A 26,206-nucleotide genomic window follows, 5' to 3' on the forward strand; every position below is an offset into this window, starting at 1 on the left:
CTCTCTGTTTAAGTGCATTTTGTACGGTGAATGTGAAATGCTGGGACAAAAGGAAAAACTCTCATACTCACACACACACACACACACACGCACGTGCAATAATTCAGCTGTCTTTATCTGGTAATTACGTCCTTCAGAGCATCCAAAACTTTCAAGGACGAAGTGACCCTGCTAACCCTCTGCTCTGTCCACCGAGGTGGGTGGTTGGATGTAGGAGTAGAAACGACACAGCTGCTCTTTCTGCTTATTACAGGAGGACGGCCATAGCAGCTTGATAAGATGCAGACGCTCTCGCGCACATACACAAACTCAGCAGCGACCCAGAGTTTCAAGGCTGCAGCTGCAAGAAGGAATCCGAGTCCATCTCATTGATATGGATACACTGCCTCCTACATGCCAACACTGAACGTGTGTGGGCATTTATTCCCTTTAACCACCAGATGATGCTGTTGGTACTGGAATAATTGTGATCTCTGCTCTTTTAGGTCTGCTCATTGGTGAGCAACATTATTCAAGTCATCCCTCTCAACACACACATATATACATACATATATATATATATAAGCTGTGGTAACGTGTGTTACAAGTGGGGCTGTGCTGTGGATGTGTCATCCCCGTGCCGACATGAAAAAGATCTGTATAAATGAGATGTATATATACATATATATATATATATGTATATATACATCTCATTTATTCACACTGTATAAATGAGATATATATATACATATATATATATATATGTATATATACATCTCATTTATACAGATCTTTTATATATAATTTTTTTTATAAAAAAGATCTGTATAAATGATATATAATATATATATATATGCTGTAATATGTAGCGTGTTTTCCCACATGCATGACACAAAATAAGTATACATCCATAATATTCAAGCCACAGAGCATCGACCAATGACATAGTTAGTATCCACATGCAAAGACAATTACAGCAAACTAATAGTTAATATTATGGGCAGTGTGCATTTGGGATCTACTGCAAGCTGGGAAAAACTAAAGTAACATGAATTTTTAGAGGAAGTTCAACACTGTGTGTGAAGTTATTTAGCCTCCCTGCCCGACCTGGTTGGTACCAGTAGATGCCTCCGCAATGCCCGTTTTCAGTTTAGCTTTACTGAGCAGCTACAGCCTCTGAAATACAGTAAAAAAAAAAAAAAAAAAAAAAAACGTCGAAAAAAAAAAACCCGCCTTTAAACAAATAAGCGTCCATTACCTTATTAGTTATCCTCTAGTTAGCTCCCTGCTCTGCACACCGTTCACCGACGTACTTGTCTCTGTCTGTTGCAGTCGTTTCTGTCAGTTGTTGTTGATTCTGACCTGCCAGGTTGTTGTTTTTTTTGCTTTTGTGGATGAATTCCTGAAGAAATACGACATTTGCTTTGGGGCCTCCACTTTGTTCCGCTGTTGTGGCGGATTGTCACGTAGCCCGCGACCCTTGACCTCTCTGTCTGACCTCCTACGTCATTTCCAGCCAGGCTTAAAGTTTGAAAACTAAAATCGAGTATTAATCATCTACTAGAGCCAAAAAAACAAAAAAAAATAGCATTAGAAAATGAACATAGCCTACAAAAATAAAAAAAATAAACTATTTATTTATTCGTTTAATTTTCAACTTATCGTTGTAGCATGCAGGTCCTCTACCATCCTCTAGGGGTGCTGCAGCACCCACTTTACGCGATCTTCCAGGCACTACAAATTTGCCAGCAAACAATGGATTGTGACAGCAAAACGCACTTTTACAGCAGTTAAACTTGAAATCAAATTAATTCTAATTAATTGCAAAAACATTAAGGTAGGAGGTTAAGTTTGCAAGATACAATGACAATAAATTGTACAGTTCTCTGTCTTCACTATTCAAAACAGACTGCATATTAAAGAAGGTTGAACACAAAACAGTTGCCTACACGATTATATCAATGCATTTATGCCTGTAAAATGGGTAATGCACTGCCATCATCTGTCTTAATTTCCTGCGTATATACTATATTAGTATAAACTATAATTTATATTGGTGTGATTGTTGTTTTTTTTCCAAGCAAAAAACTATATAATCATGCAATAGTGCTCACGTGTATATGTACCAATTACTGAATATCACTGCTATTGTAGGGTCATGGAATACAGACAGACAGATCTCCTGCAGACAGGACAACAAAAGATAAAACCGTGTAACAAAACAGCCCAGTGTGATCCTGTGTCCTGTGTATTTTTAAGATTATAGCCTAATCGTTTGCAGCTAAACAATGCCCTCTGGTGGTCCTTTCATATAAAAGGATAATTGACCAAATTGTCTCTTAAAATGAAATTCCACATAAATCTATAATTTGAGACTTAAATATTCACCTAGGCTTAAAATGTAGCGGTGCTGTAAAAAATATTGTAATTTGGTTCGTTACTTAAAATTAAAGTTATTTAAAAAAGTGCAGAAAAATTAGTGTCCCACATGGATAATGTTTTGTTTTTTTAATGCAAATCAAATCATTAAATTAATTCATTAAAAAAAAAACCAAGTTTTTAAACAGTTATTACTATTAAGGGTGCACTAAAAATCTAAACAAAACCTTGGCTACTTTTCTTAATTGGTAATTCTATTAATTTAAAAGTGTAAAAGTCCGGGTTGTAAAGCTTTGAATTAATAATGAAATCTCAGAATAAAACTGCAAGGATAACTTTTAAATATGCTTTGACATTCAGTAACGGGTTTGGCTATGCAGAGCACAACACAAGTGTTCCTACTTTAAAATTCTGTTTCCATTTAGAAATTATTCTAAAGTACGAATTTAAGCATCAAAACCATGTGAAGAAGCACATCTCCACACTGCAGTCATATTTTCACAAAATATGACGAATAATAGATATCAGCTCCTCCTTCAAGTGTAATTACACTAATTTGGGTTTAAAGAGTTGTTTTGTTTATTGATTGACAGTGAACTTGAATTTCGTATGTTTGGTTTACTTTAAAGTCTGGATTTTTGTCAGTATGTCAACACCGTTACAAATGACATCCCTTACCTCTCACTCATATCTATACTCGTGTCAATGGGGATTTTTTTTTTTTTTTGGGGGGGGGGGGGTTATACGACGACTACGGAGCCCCTTTAGTGTGTTTATGCATCGATCAAATCGTCGCTTGACCGATTCCGAACCCCAACAGAAAGGTTGTCAAGTCGTCTTGATACGGAGCTGGTGATTGGCCGCTGCGGGAGGAGAAAACAAAACGCGCGATGCGATTGGTCGAATTGACATTCTCTTTTTTTTTTCCTTCTTCTTCTTCTTCTTCTTCTTTTCTCGCGATTGTTTCCCGTGTGGGTTAATGGCTCCTCCCGCTACAGACTGAGAACGGAGCTGGCACCGAGCAGTGAAAACGGGGGGGAGCTGCGCCGTGACACCGCGGAGAGAGCGAGAGAGAGGGAGAGGAAGAAAAAAAAAAAAAAACGCGATTACACCCCAAATACCAGCGGGTTTTTGATCGCAGTTGTTTTGGGTGTATCGGGGGAGGGGGAGAGAAAAAAAAAAAAAAAAAAAAAAAAAAGAGAAAAGGCTGTCCGGGTGGTAGTGCGGGGTTTGAGGGCTAAATTTAGCAGCGGGCGGTCGAGGATAACAGTCTTTATTTCAACAACCAACTCCCCAGATGAACTCCGTCAGAGCCACCAACAGGAGACCCAGGCGAGTGTCGAGGCCGCGCCCGGTGCAGCCCGAACGGAACAACGGAGACAGAGGTAAGCCACGCCGCCGACAGCTAACGAATTTCGGACGAAGCGGGGTCTCGGGACGGCGGCGGCGGCGGCCTTCACGTAAACCCTCCCCTTCCCTTTTTGCTCACTGCCCTGTCCAGAACTCACGAGAGACGGGCGGGTTCGGCAGGAAAACCCGAGGCTTCTTGCTCTGTGGCTCGGGCCAGGCCGCGCTTTGTTTGGCTTGAGTGATTGGGGACTAGCTAGCCGCCGCTAGCTTAGCTTACCAGGTTAGGTGGAGGTTTTGGTGGAGGGAGGGTGGGTGTCTTCGCTTAACGTAATGCGTATGTAGCTACACGGTCAACATTTTTTTTTTTTTTAATGGCTCATATTCAGGTAAACCTCAAAGCTGGAGGCGCACACACACACACAAAAAAAAAGATCGACTTCGCACCGCTCCGAGCGCGATCTCCGCGGCGGCTCGGCCGCTTCGCATTCCCAGCTGTCACTACCGTTTCTGAGGGTGTAAATCTGCGGTGTCTTCGGACTGCCATTTTTTTTTTTTTTTTTTTTCCTTCTTTTGGGGTGTAACGTTAACAAAAACATTAGCAGGCGAATGGAGAGGAGGAGGAGGAGTGTGTGTGGGGGGGGGGGCAATGTTAGCTAGCTGCCCCCCCTCCTCCTCCTCCTCCTCCACCACCACCACCACCACCCCTTTAGCTTCATGAGGGCCACACAGATCAGCTGTGATTAGATGATACGGGTGTGATTTGGATGAATTCACCCGAGTCCATTTTGAAAGGCTGTAGTTTGAAGCTAATGCAGCCGAGCAGATCACGCCGATGTCCCCGTCCCGTCCCCCCCCCCCTCCACCTCCCTCCACCTTCCTTATTCTCGGAGCCCTTTGCTAGCCGTGGCATGATTTGTTTACACCGCGGATTTGCCAGCTACGCAGTTCAGTTTTTTTTTTTTTTTAGCCCATTTAGCCGCACACACGTCTGGATCGACATCGTCCGCGGCTCTTAATTTGACAGCACCGTGAACGATGAGGCTCGGGAGTCATGCTCTCGTGTATGTGACCGGCCTCGAGACGTATGCAACAAGGACTGATATTTTTTTTTGGGGGGGGGGGGGGATAACGGAACATGAAAGACTAGTGATGTGGCTGCAGGAGGTGGTGTGGGGTGGGTGGGTGGGGGTGCATCTGCCATTATCAATCACTAACCTTTGTCTGCCATACCAACTATTAACCCTGGCTGTTAGCCTGCGCAGTTGGCATGCACCGTGCGAGCTAAATGTACACCATTGTGTCAGTAATGGCATGGAGAATCAGACTGTCAGTGGTTCACATGTTTTGCTGCAATCCCTGGAAACGCTACCCACTGCTTTATTTCTTCTGTTTTATTGCATGACCCTGCTCTATGTACTGTTGCTTTAATCATTTAAAATGTCATAAAAAAAAATTGTGTGTGTGTGTGTGTATATGTGTGTATATGTATATATATATATATAGAAAATGCTTTTTCTTTTCTATCTAGATGAGGAGGCTCCTGCAGCAGCCGCAGCAGAAATGGCTATTGAGGAGTCCGGTCCAGGTGCTCAGAACAGTCCCTACCAGCTTCGACGCAAGACCCTGCTTCCCAAGAGAACCGCCGCTGCCTCTGCCTCCGCCACCGCCTCTGCCTGCCCCAGCAAGGGCCCAATGGAGGTTAGACCGAAGCCCTTTCCTGTCTTATTTCACTGCAGTGTGCATATCTGCAGACTGGAGTGCTTAAATGTGTGTGAATGACTAAGAATTGCAAATTAATTCCGTTCTCCTCTGAAGAAACAATGATTTCGTGACGGCCATAAATTTCCCACTTGATTACTTAATGCTTGGATCTTGGCATGAAGTTAACATCCTGCTTGCCCTCTCTTACAGGGAGCTTCCACTTCATCAACAGAGTCCTTTGGTCATCGAGCCAAGCGGGCACGAGTGTCCGGTAAGAGCCACGACCTGCCAGGTGTGTGTTAAATCTCTGCAGCTGGGCAAGGAGAGTGTTTTCTTTTTTAGTTAAGCTTTTATTGATTTTTTTTTTTTTTTTTTTCCTGTGTCTGCTGGTAAATCTTGTTTTTGTAATCCATTAAATTGCATGACTCCACAGAGCTTGAAGTGAAAAGATTCTCCTAAAACTTACATTGTGTGTGGGGGTGTGTGTTTATTTGTGTATTTTTAGCAGCCCCAGCAGAGCAATATCTGCAGCAGAAGCTTCCAGATGAGGTCGTTTTGAAGATTTTCTCCTACTTACTGGAACAGGACCTTTGTCAGGCCGCTTGTGTCTGCAAGAGATTCAGCCAGCTAGCAAACGATCCCATCCTATGGTCAGTGCCGCTGAAGAGATGGAGACTGTTCACTTCCTGTTTTGCATATCAGTTATAAACAGACAGGCAACTGAAATTTGTTTTTATGTGTTGTTTGAAATTGTAGGAAGCGGCTATACATGGAGGTGTTTGAGTACACGCGTCCTATGATGCATCCTGAGCCGGGCAGGTTCTACCAGGTCAGCCCTGAGGAGCATGAACACCCAAATCCCTGGAAGGAGAGCTTCCAGCAGCTGGTGAGTTGCTCTTTCCATGTGAAAGATCACGTTCCCAGAGGCACATCAATATCCTTGCATTGACCTCTTTGCAGTGAAATTCATGCAACTGAAAAAAGGTAATAGGAGAAAAAAAAAAAGTGCAAAGTTAAAACGCTTTGCACGCACACATTGAACACATTAATTTTGTAGAGAGAGAAATGGAAGCATAGCGATCACTTGACTCTATAACATGGACAAGCACTTGGGGAAATGGCTTTAAGCATTTATAATACAACGCATGCATGGGCGTAAGGCGATTAATCAAGTGTGACAGCTCCTGTCATGTATGTACATATATTATGACCTGGGCCCGTTGGATCCCTTTTGAGCAGCGCTTTTACTTTTCAAGTCCGATAAAACTTGAGTCAATAAGTGCTTGTGTTTGCTCTAATGTCATTATTTTCTGGAAACGCCAAGAAGCCACTCTGTTTGAAGAGCCGTTCTTTAGTATGTTTTGGACAAACGTAATGCCAAATATCTTTCAAAACATTTCTTCTTCTGCTCCTTTATTTGCCCACTCATGCAGCTCCGTTCAGGAGTTCCGTCTGGGGGTGAATGCTTTCAGTTCAGACAGACAGATCGGTTTAATATGTTAACATGATTACTATGTTGCTCCAAGCCCATGTCAACAATTGTTTGGGTTAAATTTGTTACTGTGGAGTTGGAGCTGCTCGGGCTAATGGGAAGCAAACCTTTTTTGCTTTATTTATTAGAATGCAAAGTGAAGACGAAACCGTGACAGCAGTGATAGAAAGTGGAGTTCTATTTATAGTCCGTTAGTAGTTTAGTTTTTGCAAGTGTTATCAGCAGCAGTTGTTATCAGCAGCCTTGTCATTTGTTGTCAAGATATCTGCACATGTTGTTGCTCTGTTATGGTTGGTTTCATGGAGTCATTAGATGAAGCTGATGGATCACAAGCTGGTTAACAAGACAGGAAACAGAAATATTTGTGCAACACAAAAGTAGGGTTTGTTTTTCAGGCTTTTACTTGTGAATAATTTGATAATTTCAGACATCTAAAAACTAAAACAAGAATCTCGAGCCAAAAAGGTCAAGAACCACTGATGTACACTGACTGTCTTTTTTTCCTTTTTTTTTTTTATGGCACCTCATCGGGTTGCAAATTCTACTTTAGCTACTAATTATTTTTTTTTTTTTCTCTGCTGAAAAGCGGTACAGTGATGCCCAGATTATATAAGAACCATGTGAAACAACAGCAACATATACTGACCTTGTGTATTTGTTTTTTCTGTGTTTCAGTACAAAGGTGCACATGTAAAACCAGGTTTTGCTGAGCACTTCTACAGTAACCCTGGCAGATACAAAGGCAGAGAGAATATGCTGGTAAGTTAAAACCCTGAGAAATCTTTCAGTACTTGTATTTTAGTACGGCTAATTTAAACATCTGCTTGTGTTGCCAATCTGCTTCCAGACTATTTGCAGGTGTATGTAAATTCTGCTTGAAAGTGTGTCCTATCTCCTGCAGTATTATGACACCATTGAGGACGCACTGGGTGGGGTGCAGGAGGCTCACTTTGACGGTCTCATCTTTGTTCACTCCGGCATCTATACAGACGAGTGGATTTATATAGAGTCCCCCATCACCATGATTGGTGCAGGTAAGCATGTTGGCTCCGCTGCAAAGTACTTAAGACATTACCTTGATGTCTCTGCCACATGCAATCAATATTTCTCTAAGGAAGGGGAACCACACTCGGCTGTGTTTTATGTCCGTGTGTAAATGAGTGTTTTCTGCTTTCCCCTCAGCTCCTGGTAAAGTAGCAGACAAGGTGGTGATAGAGAATACTCGAGACTCAACGTTTGTCTTCATGGAGGGCTCAGAGGATGCATATGTGGGCTACATGACCATCAAGGTAAACGTATATCTTGCTTTTTCCTCTTTTCAAACACACTTAAGGAATGGGCTCTTTTTATAGTCCTGTCAGAGTGCTCCACGGTTAAACTGTGTAGACTCGTTTATTATTCATTTATAGTTAAGGACGAAATAGTTATTTCTTTAATGGAAACTCCTGGGTTTCAGAGTGGCTTGAAGAAAATAGGTAAGCAAGCGTCCCGAATATGTTTACCAACAAACATGGGCCTTGTAATGTGCTTATGGACTCCTGATAACAAAACCAAATGGTGTGATCATCTACAAAAATTGTCTTTGCAGTTTTGGGATTTGAAAAAAAAAATCAAGACAACCTATAAGAGATACGTTGTTGTGTAGAAGTTTTAAAAGATTATAGCCTGAACCCCCCCCCCCCCCCAAATGCATTATTGTTGTATTTTGTTCCGTGTCCAACAATCTTTCAGGTTGCTGATCTTTTGTTTAATCAGCTGATAATTTTAATATTAAAGCTGGAGTTTACAATTTTGAACTGCGGGCTATGTTTCAGAGGCGAGGTAGTAGACACGTGGATGTATGTAGACGAGTGTGTGTGTGTGACTGAGTGGCCGTTTAATACCGTGTCAACTGCACCATACTCTAGAGCTATCTTTATATTGGACTGATGTGTGAAAGATGGGGTTTTTTTCCAGCACAAAAGACCAAAAAACATCCATGTTATGTATTTGGTAGATTGTTATTGAGGGTAAAATCAGCTATAACAAATCATGCGTGTGATATCTTGTTTTGTTTCCAATCTGTCTAAAATCTTTACGATTACAAAACGATCATGCTTCATGTGGTATCACGTTGATTGTTTTTTTTTTTTATTGTTTTTTTTCGCCCTGAGAGATATCATCATTTCCTGAATGCCATTAGTGGTACTAATGCTTCCAGTGGGAAGAGTCCGGTGTGGACGTGGTGGGTGGACAGAAGCGTGATGTGTTGCCGGTAATCGTGGCCTCTGTCTGACTTCTGCTGCTCTTCTCTTCTCAGTTTAATCCTGATGACAAGTCAGCCCAGCACCACAACGCCCACCACTGTCTGGAGATCACAGTCAACTGCAGCCCCAACATCGACCACTGCATCATCCGCTCCACGTGCACAGGTATCTCACACGCCGACCTCTTGTTGCAGGGTGATGAGATAAACTCCTGAGTCGAACGTGCACCTTGTTTGGCACCTGAACCATCAGCTTCACAAAAGGAGACCGAACTCTTGTTCTTTCGTGAGTGCTTCCTGTTCCGAGTCACGACTTGCAAATGCAGTGTCCTACATTTTTGTCTATCACTAAATGATACCGTGCGTCCTACGGTGAGAGACAGAATCTGTCTTTCGTGTCTTGAACTAAAAAGTTAAAAACACCTGGAACAGCAGATTTCCTTTTCTTTTTTTTTTTTTATTGGCAATTGTTTTTATTTTGATAGTTCGCGTTTAGCCCATTGCTCTCTCTGATTAAAAGAAAATGAGTTGTTGGATTGCATCGGCGGGACACCCGGAAAAAATTCAGTGCCAATAATTTGTACAATATAACATTCATTGATACTTTGTATCTTTCAGCCCCAGTCATGTGACCTTTTGTTTATTTTTGTTAAGACCACGTATGATTAAATGTCACATCACATTTAGGATCAATAGATTGTATGTCTTGGGAGTGATTTATTGTCTCTGGAATCACTTTGTATCAAGATTGACCTTTTGGTATTTATGTTGGTAATGAGCATAGTGTTGGAGTCTTTCAAGGTGGTCACCACTAGTTTTGCCAGCACTGAAATGCCTGCATTCGTTTGTATGTACGCGTTTCCCAGCAATGCCAGATGTCGGGTTGAATGTTCATCAAATTAGTACTAAATTGTCATTTCGCAGTAGATTCCACATAGTTTCATATACGTGTGGAAAGCATTTGATCCATCCGCCTGTAATGCTGTCAGAAAACGACGTGCATATAACATGTGACTAGATTTATGACGGTGGCTGTGTCAAGTTTCCGATCATTTTAAATTGATGAAAATGTAATATTCGACCCTTCGGGGAGGGTTATCACTTAGTTGATTATGGAAGTGACCCTTACGTGCCGGCCTTCCTGTCGTATGACCCTTCTGTCTTCCTCTGTGTTTCAGTGGGTTCAGCTGTGTGTGTGAGTGGACAGGGAGCCTGTCCAACCATCAAACACTGCAACATCAGTGACTGTGAGAACGTAGGACTGTACATTACAGACCATGCACAGGTAAAAAAATAATAATAATAATAATAAATGTCCACCAAGATTTTGCCTCTGACTAACAACATGTTTTGTTGTTGTTGTTGTTGTTTCAGGGCATTTATGAAGACAACGAAATCAGCAACAATGCGCTAGCAGGGATTTGGGTGAAAAACCACGGTAATCCCATCATTAGACGTAACCACATCCACCACGGACGAGACGTCGGGGTGTTCACTTTTGATCACGGCATGGTAAATACTGTCACCCGCGTCACGGCGTACATTTCACCAGACGAAACGTCACAGGCCACCTGATCCGTCTTCGTCTCTTGTGTTTTCAGGGTTACTTTGAGAACTGTAATATCCATAGAAATCGCATAGCAGGCTTTGAGGTGAAGGCGTACGCCAACCCCACGGTGGTGCGTTGCGAGATCCACCACGGCCAGACGGGAGGCATCTATGTCCACGAGAAGGGGCGGGGCCAGTTTATAGAGAACAAAATCTACGCCAATAACTTTGCTGGTGTGTGGATCACGTCCAACAGTGACCCGACGATACGGTGAGAACGCACTTCACAGAAGACGTCATTGGTAGTGAATCTAAAGAGTTTATTTCAAGACTGTTGCCCTTCTCTTTTTTCTTTTCTTTTTTTTCCTCTCTTTTTTTTTTTTTTTTTTTTGTCCTTTTTAAATTCAGGGGAAATGCCATATTCAACGGTAACCAAGGAGGGGTGTACATATTTGGAGATGGGCGGGGTTTGATAGAGAGTAACGACATCTATGGTAACGCCTTGGCGGGAATCCAGATCAGAACCAACAGTTGCCCCATTGTACGGCACAACAAGATCCACGATGGCCAGCATGGCGGCATCTACGTGGTAAATACATTCTTCAGTTAACGAGCAGCAGGCGGATATGACATGTCTGTATGGCTTTCTTCTTTTTTTTTTTTTTATGTTAATTTCTTCCAGCAAAGTGATCATTTTTCAGATTTTATCAGCCGATCCTGCTTTATGTTTTAGCATGAGAAGGGCCAAGGGGTGATCGAGGAGAACGAGGTTTACAGCAACACACTGGCGGGAGTGTGGGTGACCACAGGCAGCACTCCTGTCCTGCGCAAGAACCGCATCCACAGCGGCAAACAGGTAAAACGCACACTTGACCACAATTAAAACATGGAGAGAGCGTAAATAATCTGATTAACGCCCTCATTTATGCTGTAACTGATTTAAATGTCTTGATTTTCAGCTAAAAAAATGTTTAGCTCAGCTTTCCTGTAACAATATACGTTTGTCAAAACCTGAAAAAAAAAAAAAACATCTTTACCCGAGATTGAATATCAAAGAAATTGAACATTTAAAGTTTTAAATTCAGGTTTTGGCTTCATAAGGAATCTGGTTTGTCGACACCATAATAGTAGCTTCTATTGTCATCTGTCGATTATTTTATTAATTCAGTGTCAGGGAAAGAGTAGATGTCATTTCCTGATCCCTTTATAGCCCAGGTTATATTTTAAGATGTCTTATTTCGTTCAGAAAAGACAGATGAGACCGTAAAATTTGAACGTGAACAGTAATCTTCTGTTAATGTCGTTATTCTTGGCAGCAGATTTTTCTGTTTTGTCCAACTAACTTTTATGGACTTAAAAATCAATAATTTGAACATCCCAATAATCAGACTTTGAAGTGTTTCAGTTCTCCACCAGTCTTTAGTGTTTTCTTCTTCGATATTGAATCTATACGCCTTTCAAGTATCTTGCTGTGTCTCTTTTATTTTTATCTCTTCTATTAATTCAATGTTTTCTTCATCCTTTTTGTCAGGTTGGTGTATATTTCTATGACAACGGGCACGGTGTGTTGGAAGACAATGACATCTACAATCACATGTACTCTGGTGTACAAATAAGGTAACAATCACCCCCCTTTCAGCAGATTATTCAGTGATCATATTGAATATAAATCGGTTTCTTTAAAGCAGATCATTCTACGTAAAGACTTTAGCGTGTTACGGGTTGTTGTAGTTGTCTTTTTTTTTTCGACTAAGTTAAGAGCATTTCTGACAACCGTTGTTGGATCTCACCAGGACGGGGAGCAACCCAAAGATCCGGCGCAACAAGATATGGGGAGGCCAGAATGGAGGGATTTTGGTCTACAACTCGGGCCTGGGCTTCATCGAGGACAATGAGATCTTTGACAACGCCATGGCCGGCGTGTGGATCAAGACGGACAGCAACCCCACTCTGAGGAGAAACAAGATCCACGATGGCCGAGACGGCGGCATCTGCATCTTCAACGGAGGCAGAGGTCTCCTGGAAGAGAACGACATCTTCAGGAACGCTCAGGCCGGCGTGCTGATCAGCACCAACAGTCATCCGATACTCCGCAAGAACCGCATTTTCGATGGCTTCGCCGCAGGTTAGCCTCTTTAAAAAAAAAAAAAAAAATGGACTCCGCGCGAACGCAGATAACATCTCCGTTTATATCTCCTTTTGGTGCTGATGGAAGACTTCTCATTTGCGTCTCCAGGTATTGAGATCACTAACCACGCCACCGCAACGCTGGAGGGCAACCAGATCTTCAACAATCGCTTCGGAGGCCTGTTTCTGGCCTCCGGGGTCAATGTCACCATGAAAGGTAACGAGCCGCTTCGTGGGCCTATTAGCCCAGCCTGCTCATCGCCCGTCTGCTCACTAACCACCTTCTGCTTCATTGTCTGTTTCCGGTCTGTCAGATAATAAGATTCTGAACAATCAGGATGCCATTGAGAAAGCGGTGAGCCGAGGACAGTGTCTCTACAAGATCTCCAGCTACACCAGTTACCCCATGCATGACTTCTACAGGTAAAACTGAGTCGCATAAAAGGTTCAGAGCAGTACGGGTACATTCGAAGTAGAGCTACGCCGATTTGTCAGTTTACTCAACACTAATCTGCAACTTTAAAGATGTGGGCTTCAGCTGTAGAAAATTGTGATCGATGTTTTCGGAGACCAAACAATTCACCGTTTTAATTAAGAATAAAAATTTAAAAAATTGCAGATTAATCAACTCTGAAAACGGTAGTTGCCGTTATATTCTACTTCTAAGAAACTGTTAAATTTAAGAAATGGTTGAATGGACGATTAGTTAAATGACGATGAATCTGATTTGTGTTTCGTGTCTGCAGATGTCACACCTGTAATACAACGGATAGGAACGCCATCTGTGTTAACTGCATCAAAAAATGCCACCAAGGACATGACGTAGAGTTTATACGGCATGATCGGTAAGGTTCTCTCCAGGTTTTTTTTTTTCTGCCTGATTATTTTCCATATATGTATGTTTTTTTGTTGTTGTTGTTGTTGTTTTTACATTAGAATGCATTGAGGCTTATTTGAAAGGTGTCTAACCTCTGATATGTGTCTGCTCCAGGTTTTTCTGTGACTGCGGAGCGGGAACATTGTCCAACCCGTGCACGCTGGCCGGAGAGCCCACACACGACACAGACACTCTGTATGACTCGGCGCCGCCCATCGAGTCCAACACGCTGCAGCATAACTGAAGGCGTTACACTCTCTCACATAAGCATACAAACACAATGCATTGCACACAGCCACACACACACACACACACACACACACACACACACACATAGAGACACACACAGTTACATACACACACATCCACTTGCAGCCATAAGGACCCCAGAGAGACTCTGTGATTGCGGCGCTCTCGGACAGTGAACGGTGAAAAAGGCTGCAGAGGAAGCAGCTTCCTGCCGGCTGCAGTCAGACAAGCTGCAGTGGGAGGCAGACTCCACTAGAGGGAGCAGTGGAGCTGAGGGTAGACTGACAGAACGAGATTCCTCACTGGAGTATTTCTTATTGCAGTCTGTAAAACAAAGAGAGGACGAGAAGAGAAAGGTCACGCGGAGGGGATTTCGACGATGGCTCGTTACCCTTTGGCGAAGTGAAGATCTCCCCGGTGTTAATCCTCAGCTCCCGACCCACTTCTTCCTCTTCTCAAGAACTGCTGTCAAAGAGACTTCCTGCTTCCTCGCAGCTGCCATCCCTATTGGCTTCCCAGACTGTTGTAACCAGGCAACAGATGGGCGGATGTTGCTCTGTTGTGTGTGTGGATAAAAAAAAAAAAAAAAAAAAAAAGCAAGATTGTGTGTGTGATGGAGCACTTGGGCTTTTTTTTTCTTTCTTTTTTTTTTTTTCCTTTTTTTTTTTTTTAAATATGTTCTGATCAATGGATTTTATTTCAATGCTTTCTCATGTAGTTTTGTATTTTCAAGCAAAAAGCTGACTGTATTTGAATGTCTTTTATTTTATTATATATTATTATAATTATTATTATTTTTGTTTGGTTAGCGTCCCTCCTCCCACCCCGACACCCCAGCAAACTGCAGTAACTCAAACGTCCCAGTGTTGAAGTTCTTTCTGTGAAAGAGAATCTCGTTTAAACACTAAAAACCCTCTCCAGTATATTAGCTTCAAATGGCAGGTGGAGCGGCTCCACAGTTGTATAAAGGTGTGTGCGTGTGTGTGTGTGTGTGTGAGTAAATGTGTGTCATGTACAGTGCAAGTTGTGTGTGTGTGCGCGCGTGCGTATGTATGTATATGTTTATAAGTTGATGCAGTCAGTGTTTTGTGGAGAGGTTTCAATAGGAGGCATCAGAGCTCCTGTGAACTGGAACAGAAGAGTCCATCTGCAGTCCCCCTCCCGTCCTCCCCCTGTCCTCCCCCCGTCCCCCTGTGTATCGTGGTGACTGTGGCTCCTCATGCAGCCTGAATCGTATGCATGTACCATAACATCTAGACTTAATATATTGTGAAGTATTCAATAACCATTATGTAGATGCTAGTTGGAATTCAAAAAGGGGTATACTTTCTTAGAAAGACAAAAAAAGAAAACAGGAAACTGGCCATTTCTAAGAAAATAAAACTTTATTAGATCACAGGTGTCTTGTCTTTAAATTCACTTGCTATAATGAGAGTCAGTATCTTGCAATAAGTGTCTGTTCCAGCTGGAGAAACCAAGGAGATTGCGTTTGAGGTGAATAAGTGCAGCAATAACGTCGTTCACTCGGAACAACGCTGATCGAACTTTGTAGGGCTCACGTGAATGTTTAAGTGACCTTTGTGAAATGGATTACATATTGCTGGATTTTTTTTATTTTTTTTTTCAGTGGTCAGGCTCTTTGGAAATGTGATAAACCTGCTGACTGTGACTGATGGGCTTCATTTTGCCATCAGACAAAGACTAAAGCCTGAGGGCCACAGAGGAAACTGGTGAGCTTCACTGTAGTATGACAGGAATCTGGTTCAAAGTGTTCATTGTTTGGATAATATTCTGTACTAGATATCGCATGTTTTCAAAACGGGGCAATGTTTGGTAAAACGGTGACTCTGTGGTGATATTTGATATCTTCCTGTAATTTGTACTGTAAGCGCAGCGTTTTGTATTTTACGAACGCCGCTTCAGATGATCGCATGAGGACGGGGGTTCGAGTCCCGCCGAAGGTAGGAGGAGGCGAGACTTTAAAATCAAACTGAAAATGCAAAACGCACACGCACTTCGTACCCAACCAAAGGCCGACCAGAAATCCAAAACTTAAAAACCAAAGCGACCTAGAACAAATGAAAAGCGGTAACGTAAACCGAAAAACGAGTGTTACGAAGTCTTAATTCAATAAACTTCCAAGAAATACTACAAAATCAAACAAATAAACAAAAACAAAAAAGCTTGCAGCTTTCAGAGACCTCGAGTCACTGTGGAAAAACAATTATAAAATCTTTGCCCCTCAAAGCTATATTTACAAATCTCCAGCGATTTCACAGTCCACATTTAAAAAAAAAAAAAAGACAATTAACTCCCCCTACAGCCTGCAGAGCTGAATCACTTCAGGACATCCTCTGCATTGTGACAAAACTTTGGCTCATTGATGCTACAAAGAATTGGACAAACGATGCCGATTCACGTGTTCAGAACCTGAAGAGATGAGAAGGCTCAAATAAGTCAGCTTTTCCCGATCGGGGAAAAAAAAAAACCAAAAAAAAAAACCCTCAGCGTCCCGAGTTGGTTTCTCACCTGATGTGATTCACTGACGGAACTAAATTCACTACCCATGTTTTACACGACGCCTCGTCATCTGATGTTCCTGTCCGACAGCCGCACACCGTGATGTCGTGAACAAATAACCGGGCCGCAAAAAAAAAAAAAAAAAAAAGACAAGAAAACAAAACACGCGGCAAATTCGAGACAAATTCTTTATTGAAAAACTATACAATATCTAGTGTGCTTCCCTACAGTACGTGAACTCTAACCCGGGTTGATTCTGAAAGTCAGGCTGTTTTTCCAGGAACACATCGCGCGAGGATCTCGCTGATGTACGTGTTGTTTTCGGCGAGCAGCTCCTGCTTCATTCTCCTGAGCTCCGCCTTCACCTCCTCCTCAGTCATGGCGGCAGCAGGAAGTGACTTCACCCTCTGCAAGAAGTCCTGGATCAGGTTTCCCCCTGCCTGAAATACAGCAGCATTTTTACATTAGTTTTTTTTGCATCTCTAAACGGCAGCTCTTCAGGAACCCCTTTAAGGGGTGAAGGTTGTTGTCGTTTGTTTGTTTTTTTCCGGCGCAATGACAAAACGCCTTTACAAATTAGTTTCATGGATAATTAGAGAACCATCAGCTGACCTGAGAGTTGGGGGGGGGGGGGGGTCATCTGAAAGGTGTTTGGTGTGCAATTTTGAGGCTTTTATCACAGCTCATGACCAGCAGCACCGGAGATATGTATTTAAACACAACATGCACAGACCAAAGTGCTGCACAACTTAAGACAGAATTAAAACAATATAGGCCATTAAAAAAATAAAAATAAAATTAAGCAATAATTCGATTCACGGAGGCTCGTCTGCGACGGACACCGGAGATGATGAGATTCTCCGGCGCCGTGAAGCTCGCGGCGTCACTCGCCACCTGATTTACCGTCAAACTTTTCTCAACGGCTCGTCAGTAAAACTCGGATTGAGATGGGAATGTTCGGATTGTAAAACACGACCGCCAAAACAAATCACGATTATGTAGATCGCAACCGACTGAACCGAAGGGAAGATGTTGCCGTGACCTCAAAGCCAATTCGACTCCGAGCTGAGGGGATGACAGAAGTTACTGTTCTCCGATCGCATTTATTTTGCAATTTAATGAAATAAAGCTGTTACACGTATCTAGTTACCCCACAACACCGCTCCTTGTTATCTAGTTACAGATGAATCGCTGGGAATCGGAGCCCTACTTGTTTGTCTGTCCGTCGTCTCTTGGCGTCGGGCTCCTCCTCCTCCTCTTCCTCCGGCTTCTCCCCCGCAGGTTCCTGGAACTCCTCCAGCTCCTCCGCCTTCTCCTTCGCCACCGCCAGCACCGACGGCGGGAAGCAAGCCAGCTCGGCGACGTGGATTCCAAAACTCTGGTCACACACACCTGACGACACAGTTCGAGTCGAGTCTGTTAGCGTCTGACGGAGCCGGGCCGGCTGTGTTGCTCTTGTTTCCGGGCGGAGCTAACCGTCAGCTTGGCTGTAGACTCTGATTTTCACAGGTGGTGTTATTAGTCCTCTCATTCATTTCTCAGCAAAAAAACATATTTCTTCAAAAGGATAAATAAAACCTTCATATATGAGCATTCGGTGCCTTTTCTTCCCCCGTGTCATAACTCTAAACGTGCCTTTATGGTTTTTGGGTCAGACAAAGTAAACCATATGCAGAAGGAAATGAGAGTTTTTAAAGTTTTTACAAATGAAATGAGAATTTTTTTTAAATGTTTACAAATGAAATGATCTATTTTAAAAGCAATAAATGGATTATTCATAATCTCGTCATCGTTACGAGGAGTCAAAACCTCAAACCCAACAACCAGCTCTGCTCCGTACTGAACTTTACACTTGATGCTTTTAGAAAACCACACAGTAAGTAGAAAGAAGTCCAGAGAGACACTTAACAAGTCTGATGAATTTAAAATTAACATGACGTTACGTTTCATTTAGCGGACGCTTTTGCCCAAAGCGACTTCAAATAAAATCTAGAAAAAAGACGAAAACAAACGTAAGACGGGTAAAAACTGCCCGATCCTTGTGTCAAACCACGTGTGTGTGTGCGTGTGTGTGCGTGTGTGTGTGTGCGCGCTCGCCTGGTTTGACTCTGTACAGCATCGTGAGCGTGTTGTGGCTCGTCAGGGCCGTGACGTGCAGGTTGTGGACGGAGGGCTGCTGCGCCGCCAGCGCCGTCAGCTCGTGGAAGTGGGTGGCGAAGAGGCAGAAGCTGCCGATTTTGGAGGCGATGTGTTCGCTGATGGCCCAGGCCAGGCCGAAGCCGTCGTAGGTGGACGTGCCCCTGCCGAGCTCGTCGATGATGATGAGCGAGTTCTCCGTGGCCGAGCTGGAGGCACCGAACGGACGGGTGAGGAAAAAGGTTCGCGTGTCGCCGCACGTGTTCAGGCAAGCTGTTGGCGCCGTTCTTACCGCAGGATGGCGGCCGTCTCCAGCATCTCGGACATGAAGGTGGACACCCCTTTCACCTGGCTGTCTCCCGCCCCCACTCTGGCCAGGACGCTGTCAGTCACGCTGAGCTCCGCCTTCTCGCACGGCACGAAGCAGCCGATCTGGGCCATCAGGGCGATCACGCCCACCTGCCGGATGAACGTCGACTTGCCACCCATGTTCGGTCCTGCGCACATTTCAATTCAATTTGAATTACGCGGCGACAAAAACAAATGAAATGGTCTGAAGTGTCTTCAGGAAAAGAAGAAAAAAAAAAAAAACACGGAGCCGGAAAACTTTGGAGCAAGAACGAAAGCACGGAGCGACGCGACGTCACACGTTAGGGTTGCGAGCTGCCGGTTTGAAGTCCGACATTTTGGCCGACGCCATCTTGTGTTTTTTGATGCCAGAAATGACCATATTTGGATGAGATGAGGAGCGAGGGGCGCAACCGACTGGGAACCTGAGGACCGGCAACCCGACTGCACCTCAGGCATGTCAATCAAATCAGGAACGCCCCAAAAGATGAATTAATATGTAAATAATGATTAGAGAAAAAGCCCTACTGGTGATGATTACCTACTGGAAGGCCAAAAATAATAAAAAAATAAAAAAAATTCATTGAAAATAAATGGGTTTGTCACACAGAAGCAGAAGTCGCTGACCCATTACATGTCGAGCAATATTAGCATATTCTCTCTCCTTGTTTTTGTTTTTTTCTCATCATAATAGCCCTGTTGGAATAAAACTCCGGACGTACATATGGATGCGTTGCCTTCTTCTCACCCGTAATAATATAGAAGCTCTTCTCGCCCTGGACGAAGGTGACGTCGTTGGGTATGAAGGCGGTGTCTGCGTCCGTCTCCATGCAGGGATGTCTGGCCTGCAGCAGCTCCACGCGCCTGCGGCCGTCGGCTACGAGGCGAGGCCGGACGAACGGCACCGGGGCGGAGACGGACGCCGCGGCGAAGCTCGCCACGGCGTCCAGCTGCGCGATCACGTCGCTCAGCGTCTGGAGGGGGTCCACGTAACCTGCTTGGCGAGAGTTGGTCGCGTTAGAACGAACGATCGATCGATCGCCGGCGCCGACCCTCCACTCGGTTCACAGCGCCGTGCAAGTTCAACGTCCTTTCGAAGGGAAGCCGAGTTTGCTAATGGCGCGTGACGGAGAAACCTATAATTCCGCATATACCAGACGTGTCGGGTCTCCTCACCCGAGGCGATGTTGATGATCTCTTTGACGATGGCGTTCTGGGCCTCCTCGTACTCCTCCCTGCTCCTGGTGTAGTCCTCGTTCAGGGAGCTCAGCTTGCTGCGGACATTCGGGAGCGCAGGCCGTCAGCTGACGGGAGAGGGGGGGAGGGGGAAGGGGCGTTTTCGCCGCCGCCGCGAGACGTGCGACGCGGTGACACGTACCTGTTGGTGAAGCGCACTCCGTTCTTCTGAACGTCCAGCGTGGTGAATTTCTTGTTGTTCCTCAGACTCTTCTCCTCCTTGCAGGTGACTCTCAGGTAGAAACCCAGCACGCCGTTGGAGTCCAGCTTCACGGTCTTACCGGCCTCCAGACCTGGAACATGAAGTCACCGCGATGAGTCCGGGCTGAAATTCAAGCGCACCGCTGCAGGGCGTCCCCAAAACTACTCATGAAGACGTCTTCAGTTTGTGGTTTTAATTGAAAATAAAGACGGATGTATTTCCTTGTTAAGACTTCATGATGTAGCATCAGTCAAAAGTGAATAAAAGAATGTCAATGCTGTACTTTTTGGGAATATGATTACTCAATTCCAACTGATTTGTTGGGTTAGAAAATACTGACCAATCACAGATGTGTCAATACTGTCGTATATGCTGTAAGATATGCGGCAATTTGAAAACGTTTTTTTAACATAATGACACAAAAAAAACAAAAAAAAAATGCTTGTAGTAAATTAGAAATTGTTTTATTTGTTTGTTTTTTTTATTTATAGTTTTATATAAATAGATGTCAGTTTATCATTAAATATCTTGCCTCTGATACATATCTTTGCCACAACACTTTAATAAAGCCCATTTCGGCCAGTTGAGGAGCACTGGTGTAAAATTACACAAATTCTGCTCATCGTAAAGTGTTACTCAAAACTAATTCTAATTCTAAACGGGAAAAAAAAAAAGAATTACATAATTGAGTGTCAAAAATGTTTTTCTTTAAATGACTAATTTTAAACTAAAGTAAAAATGACAAAACTGTGTGAAAGATTTTTTTTTACACTGATTATAAATAATAAATACAATATTAAATAAATAATACGGTTATAAATATTAAATTAATACAAATACAAACGTGGGACAGATTAGGCTGGACTTAAATTAAAATTTCATGAAGGATTTTTTTTTTTTTTAATCCATAATTATGATGTTGCCCACATTTTCTTTCTGGATTTATTATGTTTGTAGTCTTCCCGTAAATGAAAACACACTATTAGGTCAAACCTAAGGGTGGCTTTATGGTTGTAGTTTTGATTTTGAAGACTATTGTGACTCTTCTAGGAGGAATTTTTTTTAGTAGATAAAGACCCAAATTTTAACGGAATCAAAAATAACGTCTCTCAGCAGATGACAGCTGTAAGCGACTTAATGTAACCGTGTTAGAAAGATAATAATAAGAATGAAAATTCAGCATTGCCTCCCTTAATATAGACTATCAAACTTCTTTGCAAAGGAGATATATCTACACTATCTACCTAATATATAATGTTGGTCTTGTTGCCCGTTATATAAACTGTGTGTGTGTGTGCTGTATTCACTTAGTTCTCTGGCTGCACTGTTCAGCACCGCCTGCATGCTCTTCTCCAGCGCATCCATCTTTTCTCTCAGTTCGCTCAACACCGGATCAAACGAGGCCTTCACCAGGAACTCATGGTGGTCAATCTAAACGCGCAACACAGGAACAGATACACACACACACACACAACACAGAGAATTGACAATATGGAAACAAACGGCACGGTGCAAGATTGCTTTATTTTACACACGCGCAACAAATTCCAAAAGCACAGACCTGGTTCATGTCCAGTGTGGTTTCGATCATCTCCTGGTACTTAGTGAAGTCAGTCTGCATGTCTTTGAGAGGAGCGAGGAACACCGCCTGCAACAGGACCTGGTAGCTACCTGTCACACACAAATGTAGACGTTTTAAGGCATTAAAAAAAATAAATAAAGGCAAGGGGACACAAATAAAACACAAAAATGGATACGGCAAAGCGGCGCAGCATGCAGAGCACGCAGGAGCTGCAGGTCTGTGTGTACCCGAGTATCTGTCCAGCGCTGCGACGAGGGCAGGGATCTGGCTCACGGCCTGGTAGACGCGGAAGCAGTCCTGCAGCGTCGCGGTGTGGCGGTGGAACTTCTTGGCCAGGCGGTGAAGGTCGGGAAACCGCCGCAGCAAGTCCTCCTGACAGGTCTGCCTCAGCTCGGCGTCGCACACGAAGCTCTCCACCATGTCCAGCCTGCGCGCGCGCGCACACAAAAACACGAGGTTTTGCAGCGATTTATTCAATAGCCGTCGAGGCACTTCACTCGAAGCGATTTTACGATTCAACCCGGAACGATAAACAGACTCGGCGTCAGTTCGAAGAACAGCGTAAGAAATTACAGATGATCCGATCCGCACTCGGGAACGCGACGCGATCAGCAACAGATCAGATGATAGGTAGATTTGACTTCATCAAAGACGCGTCGCTCTGTTGGTATTCGTTGGACCGACAGAAACCCTCCATCTCGACGGTTTATTCCCCCGTCATCGTATTACCTCTCCTCTATTTTGGTTTTGTCCATGAGCGGTTGTTTGATCCACTGGTTGACCAGCCGCTGGCCCTGCGGCGTCCTGCACTTGTTCAACAGACCGGCCAATGAATGAGCTCCGCTGGTGTCGTCAGGTGAACCCTGGAGGAAACGAGACACGCGTCTCAAAGCCCTGAACGTGTTGCAATCATGAATATATCGCGTGCTTCCTCCAACCCACACTACAAGTAACTTAAACACGGTGTTGAATTTGTGAACAAAATGTCAATCTTTATTTGCCGATTTAAATTACTAATTGAGCCAGACTTTGAGATGAAATTTACAGCAGGTCCGGATTGGGTTTTCAGTTTGACTGAAGGTTTCTGCTGCGGTCCACCTCGGGACTTCTGGGTAACTTCTACCTCAACGTTTTTATGTGTGGCGGCTTATAGTTTCAAATTTTCATTCAAGGGACACCAAAAGGGGAACTATTCCTTTAATAATTCTCACTGGTCCCTGAAAAACTCTTGTTTGAGTTCATCTCACGTCCTCTTTTTGTCGCTTCATTGCAAAAGTACGAGGTCAGATATCTAAAAAAAAAAAAAAAAAAAAAACGAAACAAAAGTGGCAGCTCGGCCGGACACCACGACGCGTCGGAAAGATAATGTTGTTGTTTTTTTTGTGTGATTTAGGTGAATTTACTTCATTAGGTAAAAGTATGATTCCCAGTCACAGACCTGGAAGAGGTTCAGCGCCCTGACGGCAGCGTTGTCCAGCCTCATGTACTGACCGAGGTCCAGAGCGGTCAGACTGAAGGAGTTGAAGTTGGACTCGTCGGACAGCAGCTCAAGGAAACGCACCACTACTGCCAAACATGACATGGCCACCTGTGAATGAAACCACACACCGAGAAGACTGGTCAAACTTTTCCACAATTTTAACTGCCGAGACCGCCGCCATATTATCATATAAAATATTCTGAATTACGTGTCTAACTTCCTCGTATTTGTCAAATATTACAATTTGCGCTTCGTCTGTAAAAAAATCAAATAAAAATATCCCGCTCTGCAAACCCCGCCGCCTTTTCATGCGAACGCAATCGGGGCTGAAGTCAGAAACCCCCGAGTTGACTGATCGAGTTGAAAACCATCCTGATGCGACCGCTTGGCGAGATTACGTTCGTCGGGCTGAGCCGGATATCGTCTGCGAGTCTCTTTCTCTCTCTTTCTCTCGAGCGTCGGGAAGTTTTGCTTTTGCTCACCTGCTTGTCCAGCTCGGGCAGCGTGTTGCTCGCCACAGTCTCTCCTTTCTTTGCTCTCAGCAGCCTGTTCAGGTCCTGGACCATGTCCTTACTGCTGAACTCTGCTCTCTTTCTGTCAGAGACCAGCATGCCGCCGCGCTGCACCACCTGCACAAAACACATGATAACAAAACAAAACAAAACAACGTCTTCACACCCTAATCACAGCATACCGCTGCATCCGGACTCGAACGGGCAGCATCGAGACACCTCACGCACAGGCGCGGGGTTTATTTCAATCAAAATCGGACGGCGCACAAGTGATTCGCAGTTGTGACGTCACGACCCCGGCCACCACCTACCTCCCGCAGTTTATTGCCGTCGGCGTTGCCTTCGCCCTGAGCCAGGAGACACTCTTTGGGGCCGATTTGGACGAGCAGGGACTCCAGGTTGGAGAAGATTTCGTTGTCCGGGAACTCGCACACTCCCATCGTCCTCTGGGCGGCGTCCACGTAGCCGACCCCGACCACGCGCTGCCCGTCGGCTCCCGTCGCGAACCGGACGGCCACGACTCCCGCACATCCCTCGGCTCCGGTTGCACCCCCAAACAGGATCTCCTCAAACTGGGTCAGGTTTCCCGGAGACGCCTGCGGTTAGAGGAAACAGGTGGAGCAAAAGTGTTCAATTCATGTCTCTCCTGTAACATCCAGCATCGCTCATCCACATTTAATAAGGTAGATGGGTTTTTAAATCCACAGTAAAAACACATACATATATACATATATATATATATATAAACACAGTACCTTGTACTCGATCCTCCAGTCGTGCTCTTTGCTGCTCTTGCTGTGGTTCCTGTACACTTCCACTCTGTACTGTCTCACCAGCAGCAAGTCTTTCACAAAGGCCTCAAAGTTCAGCTTGCTCAGGATCACGCTCTCCAGCCTGCGACTCCCTGTTGAGCAACAATAAAAACCCAAGACCAACCTCAGGGCTCCGGGCATCTTTAAGGGACCTAAATGATGTCGTAGTTGTTTCCGAAATGGAACAACCTGACCGCCTGTCTACGGGATGCGTCTCCCCTGAAGACGTGTCAGCTGAGTGCATAGCCGGACTAGCTTACCTGAGCCAAGATGTTTGATGACCCCGTTCGTCTTGAAAACTTCCTTCGCCGCGAATATGGCGTCTTTCCCGTGAACGGTGTAGTAGTCGTTACGGTCGAATATCCGGAACGTGGTGTCCGGTTTCTCCGGCATGGAGAATATGAAGCTCAGAAAGCCGTGCTCGGCTGCGCTGTCCATGGACAGGTTCTGTTTCGGTTGCACCGCCATGCTGGAATCTCCCGCCACCGGTGGGGCCAAACCGGAAGTTACGTCTACGTCGTGACGCGTTACCGCCGAAAGAAATTTGCTGTTGTAATGGATGCCACTCCCGAAGACGTGATGATGCTCTCGTTCCTTGTCTATCAGCTTTAAGTGACACAATAATAATAATAATAATAACAGTGATAATCATAATAACTTGATAATGATGATAATCATAAACTGCAAGCAGTGATCGACATCACTGATAGAGCATGGAAAAAAAAAAAGTATCTTCTGGACTTTTTGTATTGTATTTTGTTGACCTGCTGTTTGATATCAGTATTGCTAGTGGCTTACCCTTACAGGGATTGGCTCTCCGTGAACCATGTGGCTTATTAAGGGGACTCGCCCCACGTAAACCATGAACCACCTGAGCGGGGCTCGAACCCATGTCTTCATGAGGCCGTTTGCTGGACTATCTTCAGCGCTGGAGAACAAGGCGCGGCAGGAGAAAGTGCATCAGGAGTTCTCTTACAGCTTTAGGGTTGGGGTTAGGGTTAACCGACAGTCTGGTTAACTCAACAGGTAAAAGATTCGACTTCACCAAGGTTGCTATTAATGGTTCAAATTCCACCTGTTGATGGTGATTCAACTTTTACTGGAACGTTTGGAGAAATTGAATAGGTTTTGCATACACTACACATTATAGGCCCCTTGAAAACAAGTATATCTACTATCCAAAGAATGTCTGCGGCAATTTTGGTCGGGTTGAATGAATATTTGTGGGCGGTGGAGTTATAGGTTGCAGTGAGACAAAGATTTATTCCCACTAAATTTATCAAAGAGGTTATTGGCACTGTAGGGCCCAGTATTTTATTGATTATAAATAGCTCCTTAGCAAATGGCAGCTACCCATCCATTTTTAAACATGCTATGGTCCAACCTCTTTTAAAGAAACCCAAGCTTGGGTTTCCATTCTGTTTTCTCCAA

At 44.1% G+C, this 26,206-nt stretch overlaps 2 protein-coding genes across 6 annotated transcripts; one reads left to right on the forward strand and one right to left on the reverse strand.

The window, feature by feature from the left end:
• Window positions 1-3,316: 3,316 nt before the first annotated feature.
• On the forward strand, window positions 3,317-15,343 carry fbxo11b (F-box protein 11b). Of its 4 annotated transcripts, none has more exons than XM_069713016.1 (20): window positions 3,317-3,743; window positions 5,237-5,406; window positions 5,620-5,701; window positions 5,918-6,059; window positions 6,166-6,295; window positions 7,577-7,660; window positions 7,803-7,935; window positions 8,084-8,190; window positions 9,201-9,312; window positions 10,325-10,431; window positions 10,521-10,658; window positions 10,748-10,965; window positions 11,103-11,283; window positions 11,428-11,550; window positions 12,226-12,311; window positions 12,488-12,819; window positions 12,931-13,038; window positions 13,136-13,244; window positions 13,568-13,666; window positions 13,813-15,343. In XM_069713016.1, the coding sequence occupies exons 1-20, from the start codon at window positions 3,656-3,658 to the stop codon at window positions 13,940-13,942; spliced, it is 2,679 nt and encodes an 892-aa protein (XP_069569117.1). In that variant the 5' UTR covers window positions 3,317-3,655; the 3' UTR covers window positions 13,943-15,343. The 4 variants fall into 4 exon arrangements, with proteins under 4 accessions (XP_069569117.1, XP_069569118.1, XP_069569119.1 ...); XM_069713017.1 differs by having other exon boundaries at window positions 5,620-5,680; window positions 5,915-6,059; XM_069713018.1 differs by having other exon boundaries at window positions 5,620-5,680.
• A 1,092-nt stretch (window positions 15,344-16,435) lies between these two features.
• Window positions 16,436-25,340, reverse strand: msh2 (mutS homolog 2 (E. coli)). 2 transcript variants are annotated; one of them, XM_069713066.1, is made up of 16 exons: window positions 25,036-25,338; window positions 24,719-24,867; window positions 24,275-24,559; window positions 23,934-24,080; window positions 23,410-23,559; window positions 22,701-22,834; window positions 22,199-22,398; window positions 21,951-22,060; window positions 21,697-21,820; window positions 20,330-20,480; window positions 20,128-20,225; window positions 19,700-19,945; window positions 18,896-19,100; window positions 18,565-18,812; window positions 17,678-17,859; window positions 16,436-16,907 (listed from the first exon to the last, which is right to left on the reverse strand). In XM_069713066.1, the coding sequence occupies exons 1-16, from the start codon at window positions 25,241-25,243 to the stop codon at window positions 16,731-16,733; spliced, it is 2,814 nt and encodes a 937-aa protein (XP_069569167.1). In that variant the 5' UTR covers window positions 25,244-25,338; the 3' UTR covers window positions 16,436-16,730. The 2 variants fall into 2 exon arrangements, with proteins under 2 accessions (XP_069569167.1, XP_069569169.1); XM_069713068.1 differs by lacking the exons at window positions 18,565-18,812; window positions 18,896-19,100 and having other exon boundaries at window positions 25,036-25,340.
• Between the last annotated feature and the right edge of the window lie 866 nt (window positions 25,341-26,206).

This window comes from Brachyistius frenatus, unplaced genomic scaffold (assembly GCF_029030835.1).
Source record: "Brachyistius frenatus isolate BFR_SWC_R1_liver_20210118 unplaced genomic scaffold, ASM2903083v1 Contig_115, whole genome shotgun sequence".
Taxonomy (NCBI): domain Eukaryota; kingdom Metazoa; phylum Chordata; class Actinopteri; family Embiotocidae; genus Brachyistius; species Brachyistius frenatus.

Excerpts from the sequence above, each read along its gene's own strand:
- fbxo11b (XM_069713015.1), top strand. The coding sequence starts at position 3,656 with ATGAACTCCGTCAGAGCCACCAACAGGAGACCCAGGCGAGTGTCGAGG. Across the intron at positions 10,659-10,747 it reads TCACTTTTGATCACGGCATG|GGTTACTTTGAGAACTGTAA; the intron begins GTAAATACTGTC and ends TTGTGTTTTCAG. Across the intron at positions 12,312-12,487 it reads TACTCTGGTGTACAAATAAG|GACGGGGAGCAACCCAAAGA; the intron begins GTAACAATCACC and ends GGATCTCACCAG.
- msh2 (XM_069713066.1), bottom strand. The coding sequence starts at position 25,243 with ATGGCGGTGCAACCGAAACAGAACCTGTCCATGGACAGCGCAGCCGAG. Across the intron at positions 17,860-18,564 it reads GCTGTACAGAGTCAAACCAG|GTGTGTGTGACCAGAGTTTT; the intron begins GCGAGCGCGCAC and ends CTGTGTCGTCAG. Across the intron at positions 16,908-17,677 it reads GACGACGGACAGACAAACAA|GCAGGGGGAAACCTGATCCA; the intron begins GTAGGGCTCCGA and ends GCTGTATTTCAG.